General features: G+C 45.8%; 1 protein-coding gene across 1 annotated transcript in view; it reads right to left on the bottom strand.

The window, feature by feature from the left end:
* slc66a3 (solute carrier family 66 member 3) overlaps window positions 1-15,937 on the bottom strand; it is a 65,000-nt gene that overhangs the window by 7,287 nt on the left and 41,776 nt on the right. Inside the window, exons 5-6 of the mRNA XM_072498787.1 lie at window positions 5,084-5,204; window positions 609-650 (exon numbers count right to left, since the gene is read on the bottom strand). Coding sequence (XP_072354888.1) covers window positions 609-650; window positions 5,084-5,204 — 163 coding nt within the window. The remainder of the gene's footprint in view (window positions 1-608; window positions 651-5,083; window positions 5,205-15,937) is intronic.

Here is a 15,937-nt window from a genome sequence, read left to right as displayed (position 1 = left end):
GGATCTCCAAGTCAAGGCCGTTAGGCCCCGGGTGCTGGGTAGACCTGGCATAGGCATATTCAAGTGGGACGGATTGCTCACTTGAATATGCAAATCTGGGTCCCAACCTCAATGGGCGGAATCCAGATCGCAATGCCTTGCGCGATCTCATTAGCTCTTGTGAGGCGCGACGAAGCCGGTAAATCTCTCTTGTCGCGTCTCATGTTGGGCACAGCGAGGCCAATAGATTGCGTCCATAATGTTTGCATCTTTCTGTAATTTGTTTTCAGATTTGTTCTTCTACATCCTTCTCACTGGTTGGCAGTCTATAAACTGCACCAACTGTTCCAGGAGACTAATTTGGATGGCAGAAGGCAAGAATGGGTGGGGCGGGTCCTTTTTGCCTCGTTTTCAATAAGCGACTGGAGAGAAGCAATTTTGGTCAACAAAAATGTTCCCTTCAGGGTAGAGCATTGTGTAAAGGATAAGGAGGGTAGATATCTGATTGTTACGGGACTTGTACATGGAGAATCTGTCAACACATTAAATCAGTTAAAATATAGACAGACATTCTGAAAATTAGAAATTGACGATTAGGTTTTCTTGGTAATTATGTAAAATCTATTCACCTGCAGTGTCCTGGGTGGTCATCAAAGTGGTGAAGATTCTTGCTGTACAAGAATAATAGAATTATTAGTAACTGCATCAAATGTACCAAATACTCCACAGCTAATTGTGGAATAATACAAGCAACTATGTCTTAAAAGTTCCCACATTGTTGTTGTATCTTTATGTCACCAGAGCCGTCTGTTCCAATGTTCTCCTGGCATTCCTTCCAGACTCCATTCAAAAGCCTCTTTTTTAATAAATGTATTCATGAGATGCGGGCATCACTGGCTTGGCCAGCACTTATTGCCCATCCCGAATTGCCCTCGAAGGTGGTGGTGAGCTGCCTTCTTGAACCATGCTGTCCATGTGCTGTTAGGGAGGGAGTTCCAAGATTTTGACCTGGAGATAGTGAAGGATCGGCGATACATTTCTAAGTCAGGAGGGGAACTTCTAAATGGTAGGCTACCCAGCTATCTGCTGCCAGTGTCCTTCTAGATCGTAGTGGTCGTGGGTTTGAAAGGGGCTGTGGAAGGAGCCTTGGTGAGTTACTGCGGTGTCTCTTGCAGATGGTACACATGGCTGCCATGGTGCGTTGGTAATGGAGGGAGTGAATGTTTGTGGAAGGAGTGCCAATCAAGCAGGCTACTTTGTCCTGGATGGTGTCAAGCTTTTGAATGCTGTTGGAGCTGCACTCATCTAGGCAAGTGGGGAGTATTCCATCACACCCTTGACTTGAGCGTTGTAGATGGTGGACAGGCTTTGGGGAGTCAGGAGGTGAGTTATTTGATGCAGGATTCCTAGCCTCTGACCTGCTCCTTTAACCACCGTATTTATATTGCTAGTCCAGCTCAGTTTATGGTCAATGATATCCCCAGCATATTGATTGTGGGGGATTCAGCGATGGTAATGCCATTGAATGTCAAAGGCAATGGCTAGAATGGTCATTGCCTGGCACTTATTTGGCGCAAATGTTACTTGCCAATCATCATCGCAAGCCTGGATATTGTCAAGATAGTGCTGCATTTGGACACGACTCCTTCAGTAGCTGAGGAGTCGCGCATGGTGCTGAACATTGTGCAGTCTTCAGTGAGCATCCCCATTTCTGACTGTATGATGGATAGAAGGTAATTATTGAAGCAGGTGAGGATGGTTCGGCCCAGGACACTACCCTGAGGAACTCCTGCAGTGATGTCCCAGTACTGAGATGATTTATTGACCTCCAACAGCCACAACCATTTTCCTTTGTGCCAGGTATGACTCCAACCAGCAGAGTTTCCCCACTGATACCCATTGTCTCCAGTTTTGTTAGATGTCTTTGATACCACACTCGGTCAAATGATGCCTTGATGTCAAAGGCAGTCACTCTCACCTCACCGCTGGAGTTCGTTTTTTTTGTCCATGTTTGAATCAAGGCTGTAATGAGGTCAGGAGCTGAGTGACCCTAGCGGAACCCAAACTGAGCATCAGTGAGCAGGTTATTGCTGAGTAAGTGCCACTTGACAGCACTGTTGATGACTCCTTCCATCACTTTACTTATGATCGAGAATATACAGATGGGACATTGGCCGGGTTGAATCTGTTCTGCTTTTTGTGTACAGGACACACCAGGGCAATTTTTCACATTGCCGGGTAGCTGCCAGTATTATAGCTGTACTGGGACAGCTTGGCTAGGGGCAGCAAACTCTGGAGAACAAGTCTTCAGTACTATTGCCAGAATATTGTCAGGGCCTAGAACCTTTACAGTATCCAGTGCCACGAGCCATTTATTCAGATCACGTGGAGTGAATTGAATTGGTTGAAGATTGGCATCCGTAATGCTGGGGCCTCCAGAGGAGGCTGAGGCCACTCGGCGATCTCGCTGGATTGTTGTAAGTGCTTCAGTCTTATTTTTGCTGGGCTTCCCCACCATTAAGAATGGGGATACGTGTGGCGCCTTGTCCTCCAGTTAGTTGGTCAATTATGCAACATCATTTATGACTGGATGTGGCAGGACTGCAGAGCTCAGATCTGACCTGTTGGCTGTGGGATTGCTTAGCTCTGTCTATCACGTGCTGCTTATGCTGTTTGGCACACAGGTAGTCCTGCATTGTAGATTCACCAGGTTGACACCTCATTTCTCGGTATGCTTGGTGCTACTCCTGGCATGCCCTCCTACACTCTTCACTGAACTACGAATGATTCCCTGGCTTGATGGTCATGGTAGAGTGGAATCTATGCCGGGCCATGAGGTTACAGATTATGTTTGAGTACGATTCTGCTGCTGCTGATCGCCCACAGCCCCTCATGGATGCCTCGTCTTGAGTTACTAGATCTGTTCAAAATCTATCCTGCTTAGCATGGTGCAGTGGTCACTCCTACTGATTGTGTCATGGACAGATGTATCTGAGGCAGGCAGGTAGGTGAGGATGAGGTCAAATATGTTTTTCCCTTTTGTTGGTTCCCCCACCACCTGCTGCAGCTGTGTCCTTCAGGACCCGGCCGCTTCAATCAGTAGTGGTGCCACCAAGCCTTCATGATGTACATTGAAGACCCCATCCAGAGTACGTGCTGCGTGCTTGTCAACTGGTTTCCCCCAACAGGTACACAACATGGAGGAGCAGGTTTCTTTGCCCATGCTTGACCTGATGTCATGAGACTTCTGGGGGTCTGGAGTCGATGCTGAGGACTCCCAGGGCAACTCTCTCCTGACTGTATACCATTGTGTCGCCACCCTTACTGCCGGTGGGCAGGACATACCCAGGGATGGTAATGTCCTGGACATTGTCTGTAAGGTACGATTCCATTAGTCTGATTTTTTTCAAGCTGCTGCTTGATTAGTCTGTGGGACAGCTCCCCAGTCGGCAGGGCTGCGTTTGCCATTGTTATTTTCAATCCCTAAGTCGATGCCTGGGGGTCCAAGCAGCTTCACTCCTTTGAGACTTTTTATTGGTTTTATAGAACTGAGTGGCTTGCTGGAACATTTCAGAGGGCATTTAAGAGACATTGTTGTGGATCTAGAGTCACAGTCAGGACAGACCAGGTAACGATGGCAGATTTCCTTTACAAAGGAAATTAGTGAACCAAATGGGATTTTACGACAATTGGCAATGATTTTTTGCTCATCATTAGACTTTTATATTCCAGGGGCGGGATTCTCCGACGGCCGACACCGGAATCGCGAAATGCGATTGGCCGGAGAATTGGTTTTGATGCCAAAATCGTGACGGGCGCCGGTTTCACGCCAAATCGCAAATCTCCGGTGCCTCGACAGCGGCGTCAATGCGTTCCACTCCGCACATACGGTAAATGTCGTTGGCATATTAGCGGGCCTGACACGGTATTCTCCGGGGCCTCCACGATCCTCCTCCTCCACCAGGGGGAATTCCCGACGGCGCGGTTCACTTGTGCTTCATGAAACAGGCGCCGTGGCTGATGAGGAGAAGAGAGGGGGTACGGAAAGTACATGCAGCTGTGGACGCCGCTGACTGACCATTGTGAACTTTGTGCCACGGGTCGTATGGGTGCCCCCCAAGGCTACCCCCCTAGGTACTCTCTGGCCCCAGCCGACCTATCAATGGGATGGGCGCTCAATGGGATGGGCGCGCTCCAACGCAACCAGTGCCACCTTCTTTGCTGGGATGAGTGTGTGTGGTGAGTGGAGTGCTAATATGCAGCTGTAGCTTGTCAGCCTCTCGAGTGCCAATCCCGAACCCAACCCTCACAAATCCAACACCTTTTCCATTGGAATCGATCGTGTTCCACGTGGCGCTGGTGCTAGCCCCTTCACGGTCTGTGGATTGTACATGTGCAGCGCCAGTTTTGCTATCGCGGAATCCTGCCCCGGCGTCAACACCTAGTCTCAGGAACAGAGAATCGGCCCCTGCATTTTATTGCTTGAGTTCATATTCCACCATCTGCCTTGGTGGGATTTAAAGCTGGGTCCACGGCACATTACCCTGGTTTAGTGACAATACTGCCACACCACCACCCTCCTATATCCTGCACATATCCTATGCCACCCCAAACCTGTAACTCTTGTGCATTAATCTTTATTGGCTCCTGTCCAACCAACATTTAACATTTTCCCGTCATGTGAAATCTCTCTCTGTTCCCATCCCTCCATATCTCTACGTCCACCTGGTCTAACTTACGAGTCTTCAAGAATTCTCACAGTTTAAAAAAAATAAATTTAGAGAACTCAATTAATTCTTTCCAATTAAGGGTCAATTTAGCGTTGCCAATCTTTGTGTTGTGGGGGCGAAACCCACGCAAACACAGGGAGAATGTGAAAACTCCACACGGAAAATGACCCAGAGCCGGGATCGAACCTGAGACCTCGGCACCGTGAGGCAGCAGTGCTAACCACTCTGCCACCGTGCTGCCCGCAGAACTATTAAAGTTGAAATCAAGTAAAACTAGAAATATACAATCATTTGCTGAGGTCTCAAAAAACACACGATATTGCTAAACGTTGTTTTTTTTAGAAAAATGAGATTCAGTTCATAGTCACACTTACTGCATACGGTATAGATTGAAAAGCCCCATGTCAGGGCACTGACTCGATCAGAGTCACGTGTCTTCCACAAAGACTGAAGTTGGGCATATTTACTTAATGCACTGATACACGTGGACAGATTCTATGACAAAAAGAAGATTTGTGTTAATCATAAAAATGTAATCAAAATATCCAATCAATCCCCAGGCACTTTATTTGCCCAAAGGAAAAATAAATCTGAAGTTGAAACAGTCACAGATGCTACTGTTTAAAACAACAGTTTTTCCTGTTTATTCCCTGTAGGTTCGTTCCACATACACATGCATGCACACGTAGCCATTCCAAGTCAAGACGGCATGCAGAATATCACTGGCAAAGCTATTCTTAGTCCATCTACTGATGAGAGAACAAAAATGATCTCAATAAGTTCATTCGATTGTTTTATCCAGCTCCTCCAATTTTGGTACACTAGGATTGTCAACAGAATGCCTTTATTGCTACTGGCTATATGAATTGGATACTTTGTAAAGTCATTACTTGATAATATGATTGTTGAACGGAACTCAACTGGAATATAACAATTTGAAAAATTATACTGGAAAAAAATGGGTGTTTAAAAAAGGTTTATTTAGTCAATTTGCAGGATTAGCTGATTTTGCAATTGTTTTAAAAAATCAAGAAGGAAGAAAGTACTTGCTTTTATATATAACACTGTTCATGACCTCAGGATGTCCAAGTGCACTATACAGTCAATGAAGTACTTTTGAAGTGTAGCCAATATTGTCATGTGGAATTTTGGCACAATATGGCCCCACAAAAAACAAGGAGGTAATGGCCAGATAACCTTTTTCAATTGATTTTGGTTGAGGAATAAATATCAACTAGGACAGTGGAGAGAACCTCACTGCTCTTCTTTGAAAAGGAGCATAGAATCTTTCACATCCAGCTGGGAGGGCAGGTAGGGCTTCAGTTTCAAGTCCCATCCAAAAGACAGCAGTCACCCAGTGCTGTACTGAAGTATTAGCTTATAGAACATGCTCAAATTATTTGGACGGAAACTTGAAGCCACAACCTTCCGATTCGAAAGCAAGAGTGCTACCACTGAGCCAAATCTGACACCTTAAACGCAGCTACTGTTGATCTCACTCCACATCCCTAGGTATCCCCATTGGTGAAAACCATCTCGCTAAGGTTGAAGCCTGACATCGCCACTTGTATTCCACTTCAAGACTTCCCCATCTTCCAATCTCCACCTTTTCTAGGCTTCCGTGGGCAGAGAATAGTAAACAGAAACACAACAAGAAAAAGTTAAGGCAAGAAAAATAGAATAAAACGGCAAGTGAGAAAAAAGAAATGGAGACGCAGATAGAAAAATAAAAGAGTGGTGGGACAGTCAGTTTCTAAGCATAGTCTGTTCACTTATATTTTCTAATTTCCCATTTTAATTTGTGCCAAAACAGTGAGCCTAAACAAGTTATTTTTTCTGCAGTTAAAACACGTAAAGCTACTTGATTCAGTTCCACACCTGTATGGAATAATTAACTGTGTCATTTTATCATTGATAGAGAAGCATTATATGGAGAAATAAATATTACCATTTTCATTCAATAATTCAGAACTGAAAATGAAACAACCATATTGTCACCATGTCAGGTGGGAAATTATTTGGGATTAATCACTAGGACCTATGTGATGAAGATAGTTTGCATGGCTGATTTTCAATGATGCTTCATCCAATAGCTCTTTTGAGAGAGATAATAAAAATGACCATTAAACAGAAAAAAATGCACCAACATCTTGGGATCACAGCAATTAGAAAATTTCCAGTTTTTGTCATATCCATGCTTATAGCTTTTCAATACAAAGTTACAAAATACGTAAGTGCATTGGCAATAAATGACACAGCACCTAGCCAGACAGGCTGGCTGACTAATTTTAATAAAAATTAACCAAGTTAGTCCAGTTGCTAGCATTACACAAATGAGGTTATTCACAGACAATCATAGCAAAACAGATGACTTCCAAAATAGCCTCCAGCAGATCCCGAATCACAAAAACAACCAGCAGAAAATCCATTCAGGTACCGTTCATTGACAGATTTGAGTTCAGCCCAATTGTTGCTCGGATGACCTTAAATAAAAAAAGGGGCTTGTCTTCAAACAGCAGCTTATTCAGGATGGTCTACAGGCAGGAGACTCTGCGAACGAAGTCTTCCAGCTTTGTGTGCACCAACACGAGGATCGGATGCAATTACAGATACTTACCGATATTAGTACAGCATACACTAAGCAAAAGGCTGTGGATCCCTCCAGGGGGGAGGGGAGAGAAAAAGCAATAAAGTAGACACAGTGAGAAAGGATTTGGAAACAGAAAGATAAAATTCAAAGCTATGAGGCCTGTCGATAGATTGCTTACTGTGAACAGTAAATGAGGTTATGTCAGAGGAATGTGATCCTTCTGTAACAAATACATAGTTATCCATATAAATGTGCTGCCAGATTTGTACTGTACCACCACCCAATCCAAACCCACCTAAACTGTCTTTGATGACAAGTGGTGTTAATCAGTTCAGTTTTACAGAAATACTGGTTATTTTGATTCCTATCTTTTAAAAAACATACAGGAGGCATAATAAAATTGAAAGTGTTTATATTTTGAATATGTTTGCAGCAGCTTTGAACTATTCCACAAGGTATCACTCTTCCCACTATTCTGTTCAATTTTCCCAAATAAAATTGGACACGTAACGCAAATTGCTGTTTCTTCACATATCTGACCTGCAGAACAAATTACGATATCCACAGCAATTAATGAAGGTCCACATTATACTGTACCAGATTTGTTTTTTCACCTGATATCTGATAGATCAACCCAGCAAAGCAGCACACATTCTGTGCTCTCTCGTTCTCTTTTTGTCAACCAGGCCACAGTATTCCATTAATACCATCCTCCAGAATCCGTACCTCACTCAACATCTGACAACCAATCACACAACTAACTACAGGAAACAACTAACTTCTCTCTGTGCTACTGATGACTGCTAAACAAATTGTACACCGTCAGTTTCTACCAGGATGAACATAGATTGGGGAAATTTTACAATTTCATCATTGATGGTCGGCACGGTGGCACAGTGATTAGCACTGCTGCTTCACAGCATCAGGGACCCGGGTTCAATTCCAGCCTTGGGCGACTGTCTGTGTAGAGTTTATACATTCTCCCGGTGTCTGCGTGGGTTTCCTCCGGATGCTCCGGTTACCTCCCAAAGTCCAAAGATGTGCAGGTTAGGTGGATTGGCCATGATAAATTACCCTTTAGTGTCCAAAGGATTAGGTGGGGATACTGGGATAGAGAAGGCCCATGGGCCTGGGTAGGATGCTTTTTCGGAGGATCAGTGGGGACTCGATGGGCTGAATGGCCCCCTTCTGTACTTGTATCTTATCTTATCTATGATTGTATCTTACAGCCGGGAAGGAGACAAATCAACCCATTATGTCTACGGTGGCATTTTGAAGAAACTCTCCAATGTAGTCTTACAGATCAGCTTTCTCACCTTGATGGTGTAAATTGCTCTTCTTCAACTTCATGTCCAGCTGCCTTTGGAAAGTTCCTATGGAATCCGATTCCGCCATCCCTCCAGATCTTAACAATCCTTTGCATGAAGAAATTTCTCCTTTCCATTCAATCTCTTTTGCCAATTATTTTAAATTTTATATAAACAGATTACTGACCCACTTGCCAGATGTAAGTTTCTCAACACTTACTCGTTCAAAATCTTCCATAATTTGAATATTTTGTTTCGATATCACCTTAACCTTGGCTGCTCAAGAGACTGCAACCCGAGCTTCTCCAATTTCTCCACACATTTAATCTCCCTGGTATCACCCTGTAAATCTCCTCAGTACCCCCTTCTCATTTTTTTGATGCCCAGAGTTGTATATAATACCCCAGCTGAGCTTAGCTAGGTATTTGCAGATTTAGATTGACTTCCTTATTTAGTCATCAATTCCCTTTTGGAAAGCTGAGTATCCCATATACTTTCTCAACTTGCCCCATCACTTTCAAATATTTGAGAATATACACCACCTGCTCATTCTGCTCTCACATCCCATCAACTATTGTGTCATTTAGATTCGGCTGCCTTTCCATGTTGCTCCTCAAATAGTGCATCACTTTATGCTTCTCTGCATTAAACTGTACCTGCCACGTGCTTGCCCAGCCTGCCTACATCTTCCTGATGTTTGCTAATCTCCTGCTCGTTACCTCCTATGTTTTGTAAATTGTACTCCCAATACTCAAGACCAGGTCATGAATATGCAACACGAAAAGTAACACTCTCAATGCTGATTGAGCATGTAGCCGTTGTTTTTCCCTTCATTTCCAATTCCTCCCATGTTTAAAGTTAGCCACAAAAATCACTCCGAGGAATCTTACCGATCTTTCCCTTGGGTAGTATTGAAGAGCACAACAGAAAGATTGCAACATACAGATACAGAACTCAGGTGATACATTATTTTAACATTCTACCCTTCCCCAAAATCAAAAGCAGGTGGTGCTAGGTTACAGTTTTCACAAGTCTCATTATTCACTTGTCTTGTGCTCCCTCTTCACATGTGAATCTGAATAGCCTAACGACTGGCTGAGAGCTCAACCTCATCCAATGACAAGAACGTAAACTTATCTTGCATCTTTCAATTTATATAGCACATTGTATATAGCACCTTTCAATGTACATGGCAGATTGTATATCACACCTTTTAATGTATATTGCACCTTTCAATGTATATGGCAGATTGTATCTAGCAGCTTTCAGTGTATATAGCACCTTGTGTGTAGCACCTGTCTCAATGTAAAAGGCAAATTGTATATAACACCTTCCAATGAAAATGGCACACTGTATATAGCACCTTTCAATGTATATAGCACATTGTTTATAGCACCTTTCAATGTATATAGACGTTGTATGTAGCAACTTTCAATGTATATGGCACATTGTATATAATACCCTTCAATGTGTATGAAACATTGTACATGGCACCTTTTGATGTAGAATGAATACAGCACATTGTATATCGTAGAATCATAGAATTTACAGTGCAAAAGGCCATTTGATCCATCGAGTCTGCACTGGCCCTTGGAAAGAGCACCCTACCTAAACCCACAACTCCACCCTATCCCTACACCTACATTAGGTAACCCCACCTAATCTTTTTTGGAGACTAAGGGCAATTTATCATGGCCAATCCACCTAACCTGCACGTCTTTGGATTGTGGGAGGAAACCGGAGCACCCGGAGGAAACCCACGTGGACAAGGGGAGAACGTGCAGACTCCGCACAACAGTGACTCAGCGGGGAATCGAACCTGGGACCCTGGTGCGGTGAAGCCACTGTGCTAACCACTGTGCTGCCGTGCTGCCCCTATAGACTTTACAGGGAAGAAGGAGGCTCTTGGCCCATAGAGTCTGCACCGGCCCCTGAAAGAGTCCATGCCTCCATCCTATCCCTGTAACCCAGCAACCCCACCTAACCTTTGGGCAATACAGGGCGATTTAGCGTGCCAAATCCACCTAACCCGCACATCTTTGGACTGTGGGAGGAAACCGGAGTGCCCAGAGGAAACCCATGCAGACACGGGGAGAACGTGCAGTCTCCGCACGTATATAGTATATATCGCCTTTCAATGTATATAGTACCTTTCAATGTAAATGGAACATTGTATATAGCACCTTGCAGTATATATAGCATCTTTCAATGTATATAGCACATTGTATGTAACACTTTTCAATGTATATGGCATATTGTATGCAGCACCTTTTAATGTATATGGCACATTGTATATAATACCCTTCAATGTATATGACACATTGTACACGGCATCTTTTGATGTAGAATGTATACAGCATATTGAATATAACACTTTTCATTGAATATTGCACCTTTCAATGTATAGAGCACCGTTCAATGAATATAGCACCTTTCAATGTATATAGCACCTTTCAATGTATATAGCACCTTTCAATGAATATAGCACCTTTCAATGAATATAGCACCTTTCAATGTATATAGCACCTTTCAATGCATATAGCAGCTCTCAATGTATATATCACATTGTATGTGGCACCTTTTAATGTATATGGCATATTGTATATGGCACATTATACATGGCACCGTTTAATGTATAACGTATACAGCACATTGTATTTATGATATTGTATATAGCACCTATCAATGTAAAATTGCATCTCAAGCACTTCCCAGGAGCTATGAAATAAGATGTTGAGCCGAGCAATGAATGAATAAAAGGGGAATCAGGAGAGGTGAGAGAGGTGGGTTTTAGGGGGATCGGAAAGGAGAAAACAGAGATGGAGTTTAGCGAAGCAAATCCATAAAGTGAGAACTTGGGAGGATCAAGGTGCGGGTACGAGTGGGGTAGTGGATGGGTGGGCAGTCATTACATCCATTACTCAGTCACAATCATTGCATTGTAATCTGGAGAATGGATTAATGTTTCTCCCCTTGATTTGTTAATTGAATTTGAATTCCACCAGCTGCAATGATGGGATTTGAACTCCTGAGCCCTGAGTAATAGACTGGATCTCTGGATTACTGTTCCTGTGACATTATTAATACATCACCTACTGTCCAATGAAATCAATGGCCTCTCAAAAGTATCACCATGAATGGCTTTATTCAAATGATAGAGAAGAACGGTGGCACAGTGGTTAGCACTGCTACCTCACAGCACCAGGGACCCGGGTTCAATTCCCAGCTTGGGTCACTGTCTGTGTGGAGTTTGCACGTTCTCCCCGTGTCTGCGTGGGTTTCCTCCGGGTACTCCGGTATCCTCCCACAGTCCAAAGGTGTGCAGGTTAGGTGGATTGGCCACGCTAAATTGGCCCTTAGTGACCAGGGATATGTAGGTTAGGTTATGGGGTCACAGGGATAGGGCGGCTGGACGAGGGAATGGACATGGGAAGAGTACTCTTTCGAAGGGTCAATGGGTCGAATCTCCTCCTTATGCACTGTGGGGCATCTATGATTCTATGAACCTGCACTTTTCACTATTCTAACATGATAAAAACATTTCACTGACACATAAAGTTGTTGCCTTAGTTGTAATGTAGGAAAACACAGCAACCAATTTACACACAGCAAAGTCCCACCAACAGCAATGAAATAAAGACCAGAACATTTGTTTTTGTGCTATTGGCTCAGCCAGGATAGTGGGAAACATTTTAAGTCTTATTTGGAAAGCATCATGAGATCTTTTACTTCCAACAAAGGTGGAAAATAGGAGATCAGTGTACCGCCTCTTTTGATTGTCGGCACTAACTCATGGAATAGTACTCGGTACACTAAATCACGGTGCACTGCTCGGTACCTTAACTCACGGAGCAGCACTTGGCACACAAACTCACGGTTCAGCTCGGTACACTAATGAACGGTGCAGCGCTCGGCTCAACTCAGGGAGCGGCACTCGGTACACTAACTCACGGTGCGGCGCTCAGTACACTAATTTACGGAGAAGCGCTCGGTACACTAACTCAGGGTACATGCTCGGTACCCTAAAGCATGGAGCAGCGCACAGTACACTAACTCACGGTGCAGCGCTCGGTACTAACTCACGGTGCGGCGCTCGGTATACTAACTCACAGTGCAGCGCTCGGTACACTAACTCACAGTGCAGCGCTCAGTACACAATCTCATGGTGCGGCACTCGGTACACTAACTCACGGTGTGGCACTCGGTACACTCACAGTACGGTGCTCGGTACACTAACTCACGGAGCAGCCTTTCGGTACACTAATTCACGATGTGCCGCTTGGTACACTAACCCATGGTGCGGCGTGTCATGCGAGAGTACCTTTAAGAAATGGGTGTTTATAAATGGGTGTGTATATAAATAACTGTAGTGAGAGTATCTTTAAGAAATGGGTGATTACTGCTGCAGTGATGTCAGAGAGTGGGTGGAGCTGGGCTGTCGGTCAGCTTTTTACTTTCGTTTTAGGCTGTTTGCTGCAGGGTGTGTTTTAGTTTCGTTTTCAGTGTTGCAGCTGAAGGCAGACAGAGCAGGTGTACTGTTGATCTCTCTGCCATGAAAAGACTATCTCTTGATCATTTGGTGAATTCAGAATTATAAATGTTCTCAGTAGTGAATGTAAACCTAATGTGCTTCTGGTAAAAGGTGTTTTAAGTCTTATGGATGTTAAAAGGAAAGCTTAAAGGATTACTTAGTGTTGTATGCTTTGGGGGTTGTATTTGAATTAATGGTTGCTAAGATGTTCACTGTATGTTTTAAAAAGGTTAACTTGAGCTCATAGAATAAACATTGTTTTGCTTTAAAAAATACTTTTCCATTTCTGCTGTACCACACCTGTAGAGTGGGCCGTGTGCTCCCCATACCACAATCTATTAAACGTTGTGGGTCAGGTGAACTCCATGATACACTTTGGGGTTCTCTAAACCCTGGCCCATTACAGGCGCTCGGTACACTAACCCACGGTGTGGCGCTCAGTACACTAACTCACAGTGCGGCGCTCAGTACACTAACTCACGGTGCGGCACTCGGTACACTAACTCACGGTGCGGCGCTCAGTACACTAACTCACGGTGCGGTGCTTGGTACACTAACTCATGGTGCGACGCTCAGTACACTAACTCACGGTGCGGCACTCGGTACACTAACTCACGGTGCAGCACTCGATACACTAAGTCATGGTGCGGCGCTCAGTACACTAACTCACGGTGCGGCACTCGGTACACTAACTCACGGTGCGGCGCTCAGTACACTAACTCACGGTGCGGTGCTTGGTACACTAACTCATGGTGCGACGCTCAGTACACTAACTCACGGTGCGGCACTCGGTACACTAACTCACGGTGCAGCACTCGATACACTAAGTCATGGTGCGGCGCTCAGTACACTAACTCACGGTGCGGCGCTCAGTACACTAACTCACGGTGCAGCGCTCAGTACACTAAGTCATGGTGCGGCGCTCGGTAAACTAACTCACGGTGCGGCGCTCGGTACACTAACTCACGGAGCAGCGCTCGGTACACTAACGCACGGTGCGGAGCTCGGTACCCTAACTCACGGTGCGTTACTCGGTACACTAACTCACGGTGCGGTGCTCGGTACCCTAACTCACGGTGCGGTACTCGGTACACTAACTCACGGAGCAGCGCTCGGTACACTAACTCACGGAGCGGCTCTCGGTAAACTAACACACGGTGCGGTACTCGGTACACTAACTCACGGTGCGGTGCTCGATACACTAACTCACGGAGCAGCGCTCGGTACACTAACTCACTGAGCGGCTCTCGGTAAACTAACTCACGGTGCGGCGCTCGGTACACTAACTCACGGTGTGGCGCTCGGTACACTAACTCACGGTGCAGCGCTCAGTACACTAAGTCATGGAGCAGCGCTCGGTACACTAACTCACGGTGCGGCACTCAGTACACTGTCTCACAGTGCGGAGCTCGGTACACTAACTCACGGAGCAGCGCTCAGTACACTAAGTCATGGTGCGGCGCTCTGTACACTAACTCACGGTACAGCGTTCGGTACACTAACTCACGGTGCGGCGCGCAGTACACTAAGTCATGGACCAGCGCTCGGTACACTATCTCACGGAGCAGCGCTCGGTACACTAACTCACGGTGCGGCACTCAGTACACTATCTCACAGTGCGGAGCTCGGTATACTAACTCACGGAGCAGCGCTCAGTACACTAAGTCATGGTGCGGCGCTCGGTACACTAACTCACGGTGCGGCGCTCGGTACACTAACTCACGGTGCGGCGCTCGGTACACTAATTCCCGGTGTGGCGCTCAGTACACTAACTCACGGAGCAGCGCTCAGTACACTAACTCACGGTGCTGCGCTCGGTACACTAACTCACGGTGCTGCGCTCGGTACACTAACTCACGGTGCTGCGCTCGGTACACTAACTCACGGAGCAGCGCTCAGTACACTAAGTCATAGTGCGGCGCTCGGTACACTAACTCACGGTGCGGCGCTCAGTACACTAACTCACGGTGCTGCGCTCGGTACACTAACTCACGGTGCTGCGCTCGGTACACTAACTCACGGAGCAGCGCTCAGTACATTAAGACATGGTGCGGCGCTCGGTACACTAACTCACGGTGCGGCGCTCAGTACACTAACTTACGGAACAGCGCTCGGTACGCTAACATACGGAACAGCGCTCAGTACGCTAACATACGGAGCAGCTCTCGGTACACTAACAAATGGTGTGGCGCTCGGTACACCAACTCACGGAGCAGCGCTCGGTACACCAACTCACGGAGCAGCGCTCAGTATACTAACTCACGGTGCAGCGCTCGGCAAACACTAATTCATGGTGTGGCACTCAGTACACTAACCCACAATGCAGCTCTCAGTACACTAACTCACGGTGCAGCGCTCAATACACTAATTCATGGTGTGGCACTCAGTACACTAACTCACGGTGCGGCGCTCGATACACTAAGTCATGGTGCGGCGCTCAGTACACTAACTCACGGTGCGGCGCTCAGTACACTAACTCACGGTGCAGCGCTCAGTACACTAAGTCATGGTGCGGCGCTCGGTAAACTAACTCACGGTGCGGCGCTCGGTACACTAACTCACGGAGCAGCGCTCGGTACACTAACGCACGGTGCGGAGCTCGGTACCCTAACTCACGGTGCGTTACTCGGTACACTAACTCACGGTGCGGTGCTCGGTACCCTAACTCACGGTGCGGTACTCGGTACACTAACTCACGGAGCAGCGCTCGGTACACTAACTCACGGAGCGGCTCTCGGTAAACTAACACACGGTGCGGTACTCGGTACACTAACTCACGGTGCGGTGCTCGATACACTAA

The sequence above is a fragment of the Scyliorhinus torazame genome, chromosome 4 (assembly GCF_047496885.1).
Source record: "Scyliorhinus torazame isolate Kashiwa2021f chromosome 4, sScyTor2.1, whole genome shotgun sequence".
NCBI classification, from domain to species: domain Eukaryota; kingdom Metazoa; phylum Chordata; class Chondrichthyes; order Carcharhiniformes; family Scyliorhinidae; genus Scyliorhinus; species Scyliorhinus torazame.
Note: the sequence above shows the minus strand (reverse complement) of the source record. Positions and strands in the feature narration are given on the sequence as shown.